The sequence below is a fragment of the Nicotiana attenuata genome, unplaced genomic scaffold (genome assembly GCF_001879085.1).
Source record: "Nicotiana attenuata strain UT unplaced genomic scaffold, NIATTr2, whole genome shotgun sequence".
Taxonomy (NCBI): Eukaryota; Viridiplantae; Streptophyta; class Magnoliopsida; order Solanales; family Solanaceae; genus Nicotiana; species Nicotiana attenuata.
The window spans coordinates 299,833-308,356 of NW_017671144.1; the positions used below are offsets into that span (position 1 = coordinate 299,833).

Consider the following 8,524-nt stretch of genomic DNA (forward strand, 5'->3'; position numbering starts at 1 on the left):
GGAATTTTAGAAAGTAATGGAGTAGTAGATACTTCATTTTGGATTTTAATAATGTCAACGAATAATACGACATTGGTTGTAAAAGACCAAGTATATAATGAATAATCAACTGTCGAACCATGAAAAAAAAAGAAAAGAAAAATGTCGAATTTCAGGTATATCATCCTAAACCTTTGCTCCACAAAAATAATTTAAAACGCTATAATGAAAACAAGGAATAAGGTGAAGAATGAAAGAGAAAATGACTTTTTTACAGTATCTTCACATTTTATCGTGCTATTTTATAATTTTCAATTCATTTGTTGTTCTATCATTGAGATGGAAGAAAAAAAAAAACTGTACGTTAAGTAATTATATGGTATAATTTTTTTTGAAAAAAAATAGCTTGGAGCGGAATCGGGTCATTGGGCCCTCTTTTTGGGATAAGAACCAAGTCCGTACGGGGCATTTGCATCTATACCGTTTTTTGTGCCACATTTTAAATTGTGCCCGCTTTGCAAAAAAAATTGCAAGCGTACCTGCTTTTTCACATAACTTCAGCCCACGGGGCTGAAGTTTTTCTTTTGTACTGAAAACTTCAGCTGAAATTTTTGTCTTTGTAACCGGAAAACTTAAGCTCCAGTTATAAAATAAAAACTTAAGCAGTTTTCCAGCTTAAGTTTTCCAGTTATAAAATAAAAACTTAAGCAGTTTTCCAGCTTAAGTTTTTCAGTTATAAAATAAAAACTTTAGCTCAAGAAAGTTTTTCTTTTGTACTGGAAAACTTCAGCTCTAGAGCTGAAGTTTTTGTCTTTGTAACCGGAAAACTTCAGCTCCACAGCTGAAGTTTGCCAGTTATAAAATGAAAACTTAAGCTTTCCAGTTATAAAATAAAAACTTAAGCAGTTTTCCAGCTTAAGTTTTCCAGTTATAAAATAAAAACTTAAGCTCTAGAGCTTAAGTTTTTCTTTTGTACTGGAAAACTTCAGCTCTAGAGCTGAAGTTTTTGTCTTTGTAACCGGAAAACTTCAGCTCTACAGCTGAAGTTTGCTAGTTATAAAATAAAAACTTCAGCTCTAGAGCTGAAGTTTATGTTGTAACTAGGAAACTTCAGCTCTAGAGCTGAAGTTTTTGTCTTTGTTTCTTGTACTGTTTCTTGTACATCCATCAAAGGATTTACATGGAAATATCTAGCAATTTTTGGCGGATAGTCTTGAAATATCATGTTTAAGTAGCTACATATTATTTCCCGTTAAAATTTGTTAGAATGGTCAATGAAAATCTGACGATTACATATCGTGCAAAGCTAAATTCAGAAAATCTATCTTCTTCAGTTATCGCAAAGCATGAAACTAACAAGTTCCAATCTCATATTCTATTTGTAAAAGGTTATCTCAAACACTAACTACAGTGAAGAGCAAGAACTGTTGTATTGAAGAAGAAGAAGAAGAAGAAGAGGAGAAGGGGAGGAGAAAGGGAAGCTGAAGTTTTTTAAAAAGTGGGTACGGGTGCAAACAAAAAGACAAAGTAGCTACAGAGCGCCCCGTGCAATTTTTAATGTCCGTACCGTATTGCGTATTTGGACCAATCCGAATTCGGGTATTGAATTGCCAATTTTGATTTTGATCGAAAATCGAAATAGGTCTACTTTTTCATTTTTTTATTTTAAAATAGGTCACTTAAATGGTGAGGCTATGCACCTGGGTTCGAATTCGCAAGCCGACGTGGAGGAACAATAAAAAGTTAAACACGCTTCACAGTTAATAAACGAAAGAGAAAAAATTCTGAATCGAGTATTTCGGTGTGGAGCCGAGCCAAGAAGAAGAGAAACAGATGAGGGAAGATAATGATATGAACGGAAAAGGCGACAGTTGCTGCATCGACGGCAACAGCAAAAGCGTAAATCCAATCACAGATGCCGGAGCCGGAGCCGGAGCCGGAGCCGGAGGGACAGGCTCCGGCAATGGTGAAGTAGAAGGCGTATCATCATCGAATAATAAAGGAAAATCGTGCAAAGGATGTCTATATTACTCGTCTACTTTCAAATCCAATTCTCGCAATCCTCTTTGTCTCGGCCTTAGCCGTTCCCTTCCTCAAGGTTCCCCTTCTAACCCTTTTCGTTTTTCCTCTTTTTTCCTGCCTTTTTTTAAAATGTGTTGTTACTTGCTTATTGTGCATTTCTTTTGCTAATTTTTATTGCTCGCAGAGATTCCTGTTTTCTGTTTTCGTGGAATTATAAGTTTCATAATTCAGGACTCGTTACAATTTGCAGCTTAAAATAAAGAAATTTCTCATGTTACTTACTGGTGAAATAGTAGTACCTAATGTTCAATGGCTCAGTAGAAAATGTAAAGATTCTAGTTTTACGGAATCCCTAATTGGTCCCAAAAGGCAAATTATCGGAAGATTGGAAGCCGAATGAATAATGAGGATTCATATATCCAGCACCATCTACTTTAGGATTAAGGCATAGTTCCAAATTGGTCTGAGGTCTCTCTATATATCATTAGTGATACATGTTACTTGTGCTGTAATACTCTAAAAAATAAGCATTTTGGGCAGCTGAGTTAGTTCTGGTCTGGTGATTCCATGTTATGTGAACTATCCTTTTGAGGAAAAATCATTTCTGCAGGAAAACAGGAAGCTAGAATTTTTGACGTACTCCATTGTTGGTCACATAGACCTCTCTACTGTATCTCATTAGGCATTGAATGTTCGGCTTTGTTGTTATCATTTATAGCATATTGAAAATTAGACCCTGTATTGAATGTGTGCTGAGACTGGTTTCTGATGTTTGATAACATTAACAAGTACCTCGATATATTGTTGGGGAATCTGAGATGGAAGCTTCTAAAGAGGGTCGGAGCCTTACGGATTTTAGATATGCTTGTGTCGGTTATTCTGTATACTTGGATCAGAAATCTCGATCAACTGATGCTCAAGAGACACAAACAGAATTGCCAGTCTGTGTTGGCCTTGAGGTTAGCATTCTACTTTAAATGCTCAAGTTTACTTCATGCCTTGTTTCATGTTTTGATGTGTTCTAGGGTATACATGGAGAAGAAGGCAAATTAATTTCTGTAGGAGATGTCATGCTTTGACATATTAGTTTTTACTTTCCTCTTTGTTCTGACCAGTTACCAGTATTGTGTTTATATGCAATTTAATCCTTTGAAAGAGTTATAGTAAGATATAGCCACTAATAACTTCTTGTTTTTTGTATTATTTCTGTTTACTCCAAAAAATGTTGCTCAACTAACTTAGATAGCATGGCGTAGGTTTTGGTGGATAAAAGACCCAGTTCAGCTGATGCAGCTCCTGCTCCTGCTCATGCTCATGCCCAAAAGAAAGAAGGTGACTGCTGTGATTTCATTTTTTCCCTGCCAAAAAATATGTGTCTGATGTAATGCTATTGGTATAGTGTGTTACTGCTTCATATGGATGTCTAAATTTGGTTCGAACATTTTTGTACATAGGGATGTGTTCTTGTTCCAGTTTCCTGAACATTATCATTTTCCAGTAACATTTTTTTCATAATTAATTACATGCTTGGTGAAAGTTTATTTTTTGCTTTACCTACTGCATTCCTTTATTGTTCTTGAAGTAAAAAATTCAGAAATATTCTTTATCAACAAATCCTCGTTGAAAACTTAAAATTACTTTTCTATTTGTTGCTGAAGAACCTTGTTCGTTTAAAGTCTAATGACTGTTTTAAGCTTGGAAGCCACATTATAAATAAAATAGGGTTAATTTCAGAGACCTCCCTTCAGGTTTTGCCTCATCACACTAATCTCCTTGTGGTTTGGGATATCACGTTTACCTGCCTTATTTATCTTTTTGTAACAATTATTTTGATCTATTTTTCATAAATAGGAAAAAATAGGCTCTGACTGATTTGCCTTTCTTTCTAACATTTTCTCTTTTGATTAATATATTTCAATGAATATCTTCTTCAATTAATTCCTTTGGAACAGTAAAAGTTACGCTAGGAGTGACTGCGTGAGTGCACTTCAACTTTTTTATAGGTCTTCTCATCATCTTCTATGTAAAAGCAATTAATCTTCATACGAAGACACTCGGCGATGCTGTGTGCACAATCTTGCCGTTTATCTTCCTCTGCAAGGTCACGAATGTTTGAAAAGTTAAAGTTTTTCTTTTTCCTTATTTTAATTACTACTTTCTTTTTTCCTACTCATGTTTGGTAACTGGAACTCTACTTTCTGGTGATGTTTGGCAATTGGAATATCTACTATTTAATATTAAGACATCTAACTATTGTTCCTTCTATCAGAGTGTTTTTATATTTGTCATTTTCATTTAATAATTCAAATATGAAGTGCAGTGACCATATAGAAGTGGTGAAATTAGAGCTCGCAAGAGGAATTGCTTCTTTTCCGTTACCTTTTTTATTCATAGTAGTGGAAGTCATCTCAAAGATTATGTGAAAGCTCTGTTGTTGAAGAAGATATTCATTAAAATAAATTCAAAAGAGCAAAATGTTAGGAAGAAAGGCAAATCAGTCGGATCATATTTTTTTCCCTGTAAATGAAAAATAAATTAAAATTATAGTTACAAAAATCAAAATAAGGGAGGTAAGCGTAATGTTGCAAACCACAAGGGAGGTTAGTGTGATGAGGCAAAACCTTGGGGGAGGTCTTTGAAATTTTCCCTAAATTTATATAATGGGCATCCGGCAAGATCAAGGTTATAGAATTCAATGTTTTACATCCAGAATGGAATGGCTGGTTTGACCTTTTGAAGTTGTCCGTCACAGCTCTTTTCAATCAGGACAAAGAAAAAACCTATCGATGCAAGAACAATTGTGCTTGTGAAGAGATTATCAATCCAGCAGTAACTTTAGCCACTTGGGACGGGGATCTATCCACTACTCCTATTTTTTTTTTCCCAGCTTTTCAACCTTCAATAAACGATCTCCCAGGATTTTAAGATATCCTTTATCTGTAGAAATCAGAAGTTTGAATGCTGATTTTTTATCATGCTGATAGAAACTTATATCTGCATAATCTACCCTCATGAGTAGCTCAAACTCCGCACACCATTACTTGTTGGTCATTAAACTAATGTCTGAGGTTTTATCTGTGACGTATTTTTTTAGTTGATCTGTATCTTTTATGAGTCAAGCGAGAGTTTCTAGGAGAAGGTGGCGATTCCTAGTCCGGATTCAAACATATCTTTTCTGGCTTCTCTGTGTGTTTACTGTTGTTGCCTCTCCGCGCCTTTCATGCTATTAGCATACTATGTAGGATCTTTAGCAGATGACAACCTCTAAATGTGGCATATGATTTAGTAGTTGATCATAATTTGATATGCAATGTAATTCAGCATCTTGTTCTGTAATGTTCGTTACCCCTTGCAGTTATTTGGACTATTATGTTCTTTATGTGTTGGTTTGATCATTGGCAACCTAATTTGGTTCTTCTGTTTTCTTTTTAACTTTTTTATTTTTAAAAGATGGACATGGAGTTCCACAGCCTCGATCACATAAACCAACTCATGCAGCTGGTGATGAGTTCCTTACCAGGCAAGCAGTGTTTGAATATTGATACATGATGTCTGCTTCAAGTGAGGCACTATATAGAATTGTTTGATGATGTTTGTTCCCTTGAAAATACAGGTTTACCAGGAATGCTAACTTGGTTGCAATGGGAGTAGCCAAGAACTTGCGGAAAGTGGGAAACCGTATAAAAGAAAGTGTTGATGACATCTTCTATCGGCGGCCGAAGTAGGATTCTAATCCTGAAATAGAAGAAATGGATAAAAGAGCATTGAGCTGAACCAAATAATGTTTACGTTTGCTTCATTTGCCTTGGAATAGGTTAAAGGGGAAACATGTAATATGTCTTATGAGATTTATTTTTGGTGTTTGTATTATTGATTTTTCATTTAAGGAATGCTCTTATTCCAACAACATCAAACTAAGAATCTTTTATTTCTAGTTACTACTATTTTATAAGGTGGTAATTGTTACTAATAATTCCTTAGATTTTACTTAAAAATATAAAGCAATCACGTCACGTCAAAGAACCTGCATTCCTTAAATGAAAGACGCCAGGTTCTTGCCCCGTCGTTGTGGGGCTCAAGATAACTTCTTTTTTTCTTTCATTTTTTATTTTCGGTCAAGATAACTTCTTTAGCTCTTTTTTTCTTAGCTCGATCCTATTTTATTTGATATTCCAAAATTTTCAGAATACATTTAACTGGTCATAAAATCCAAAAAGTGAATGTGATATTATCTTATCTTTTGTGTGTCTGGTGATGGAAAATATATTTTGATAAGTATTAAGCGTTTAGTTGCTAGAAAAGACTTTTTATCATTTAGTATCCAATAAAACTATGTGATTAACTAACATGAGAGGAATTGTCAAGAAGACCTCCTCAACACTTGAATTGGTCAAGTGACCTTTCATTTTCTTTTTCAATTTCTTTTGAGTTGGAAAATTGTTAAATGAGTGGGTTAGGGTGGATGGGGCCTTTTTAACATTTAAAAACTTGTGGGTCACATATAAAGTTTAAAAAACTTGCTTCCTCTCTCATTTTTCCCGCTAAGTTTCTCTCTCGTCTCTCTACTCTCTCTTCTCTCTTTTCACTCAACCCCATCGAATAAGGTGGTTTCCGGCGGGACAGGACAAGAATCAAGCTTCGATTTTTTGTGTAATCGTCTCTATAGACCCATCAAGCACTGTATTAAAGCTCAGAACGCGTCAATTTTGGTAAATCTTAAATTCTTCTTTTTCCTTTTCTTATATTTTTGATTTCGGGTTTTGTAACGTGATTCGTTCATGTGCATGTTCAAGATCGATTGGGTTGTGAATAACCATATCTTATATAGCGTGGGTGGTTATATTTGCTTCTTGGACTATTTCTATGCTCTATATATTGGAATTTCGTCATAACTGCCTATAGGCAATTTAAATTTATTGGATTTAAATCCAAAAATTATTTGGATTATAATTTAGATTCAAGATATATTAGTTCAAAAAAAATATTATGGCCTAATATAATTGGATTAATTATTTAAGTCCAATAAATATTGATTGGGCTAGCCCCATTTAATTAGGCTACAAGTGATGAGCCCACCATATTAAGCACAAGATATCATCTTCCTAAAGGCCCAATTTGGTGCCACATGTCAAATGACGTGGCACGCCAAGTCAAACAGAAGAGCCAATGGGGTCATGCCACGTATCAAAATAACAAGACATGCCAAGTCAAATTAAAAGGCCAATGAAATCGCATCACGTGTGCAAGTGACATGTTCTGAATCAAATGTGGCCTTGTCATTCTTCAATCTGATTGGTCGGAAAGAGTTTGCTCCCATCACAACTCTTCCCTCCAACAACTATAAATAAGGGTCTTCATAACTCAGAAAAGAGACCAAAAGTCATAACAAGAAGCAAGAGAGAGCTCATGGATTAAACATTGTAAATTTCTCTACAAGTTTCAAGCTTCAAGCAATCAAGTTCAAGTTCAAGCTCAAGAACAAAGAACAAATCAAGATTCAAGGAGTACGAGCTCAAATCAAAGTTCGTGCTAGTTGAATTCAGGATCATCGTTCGTGACAACAAATATAGATTCAAGATCAAGCTCAAAGGCCCTTGAATTTATTTATTATTGGAAAGAAGAATCAGAGGAATCATAGAGATTGTAACACTCTTATTACTCGAAATCAAATACTACGATTGTTGCGATATTTTTCTGTTTTGATTTTATTTTCTTGACGCAATTTATTGTCTACAAATTGTGGTACGTCCAGTGGGACAATCTCTACCTCTCATATGAACTTTTTAATCACCAACGTTCAAGAACATCGAAATGGCTTCACAGAAAATTGACTCCCGATCAACTTCTAGTGAGGCTGCTAATTCCAAGTTCTATGTTGATGTGGAAAGCATCCTCGATGTTACCTTTGGAAGCCTTGGGCCAGTTACAAGGAGAAAAACAAGCTCTTTAGGACAACACGCACTCTAAGTGTCGTCTGTGTCAACCCCTATATTCGGATCTTCATCTTCAAAAGGAGTAAGATCCTCTACAAGCACGACCCAAAAAGGGAATGACGTCGCCAAAAGGATCGAAAAGGTTCTTGCCCAACTTAGTTTATCTAAGTCCGAGAAACCTTTCATGCAAGCTTATGATCTTGAGCGCTGGATCTACTTTAGTCTACATTAATGCGACCTCTAAGCTCTATCCCAATAATGATCTATTTCATTCTTCATCCTCTACAGACATCATGCAAGCAATGGTTATTGAAGTTTCTACTGTAGAAGAACAACTCACAAATTTGACAAAAGCAGTTGAAGGCTTGTCAAGGCGCATGCAAGATCAAGATGCTAAATTTTCCAAGTTGACAAATAAGTTGGAAAGCATAGTAGAAGGAGAATCCATACAAACGCCTTTAAATCTTCAAAGGTTACAAGAGAAATGGGACTCCTCCGAAAAGCAAGCAACGACAACCAAAAAGATCCAAGTCTTCGCTGAAGGTCTAATTCCCGTTGAGGAATTGAAGGACTTCATCATGGAGGCTATC

General features: G+C 35.4%; 1 protein-coding gene across 2 annotated transcripts; it reads left to right on the forward strand.

Moving 5' to 3' along the window:
* The first annotated feature begins 1,667 nt into the window (after positions 1-1,667).
* Positions 1,668-5,953, forward strand: LOC109206227. 2 transcript variants are annotated; one of them, XM_019369031.1, is made up of 6 exons: positions 1,668-2,077; positions 2,791-2,960; positions 3,258-3,333; positions 4,005-4,102; positions 5,452-5,521; positions 5,615-5,953. In XM_019369031.1, the coding sequence occupies exons 1-6, from the start codon at positions 1,813-1,815 to the stop codon at positions 5,650-5,652; spliced, it is 717 nt and encodes a 238-aa protein (XP_019224576.1). In that variant the 5' UTR covers positions 1,668-1,812; the 3' UTR covers positions 5,653-5,953. The 2 variants fall into 2 exon arrangements, with proteins under 2 accessions (XP_019224576.1, XP_019224578.1); XM_019369033.1 differs by lacking the exon at positions 4,005-4,102 and having other exon boundaries at positions 1,673-2,077.
* Positions 5,954-8,524: the final 2,571 nt, after the last annotated feature.

Coding starts and splice junctions, on each gene's coding strand:
- LOC109206227 (XM_019369031.1), top strand. CDS start 1,813: ATGAGGGAAGATAATGATATGAACGGAAAAGGCGACAGTTGCTGCATC. Junction 2,961..3,257: donor CAGTCTGTGTTGGCCTTGAG/GTTAGCATTCTA, acceptor AGCATGGCGTAG/GTTTTGGTGGATAAAAGACC. Junction 5,522..5,614: donor GGTGATGAGTTCCTTACCAG/GCAAGCAGTGTT, acceptor TTGAAAATACAG/GTTTACCAGGAATGCTAACT.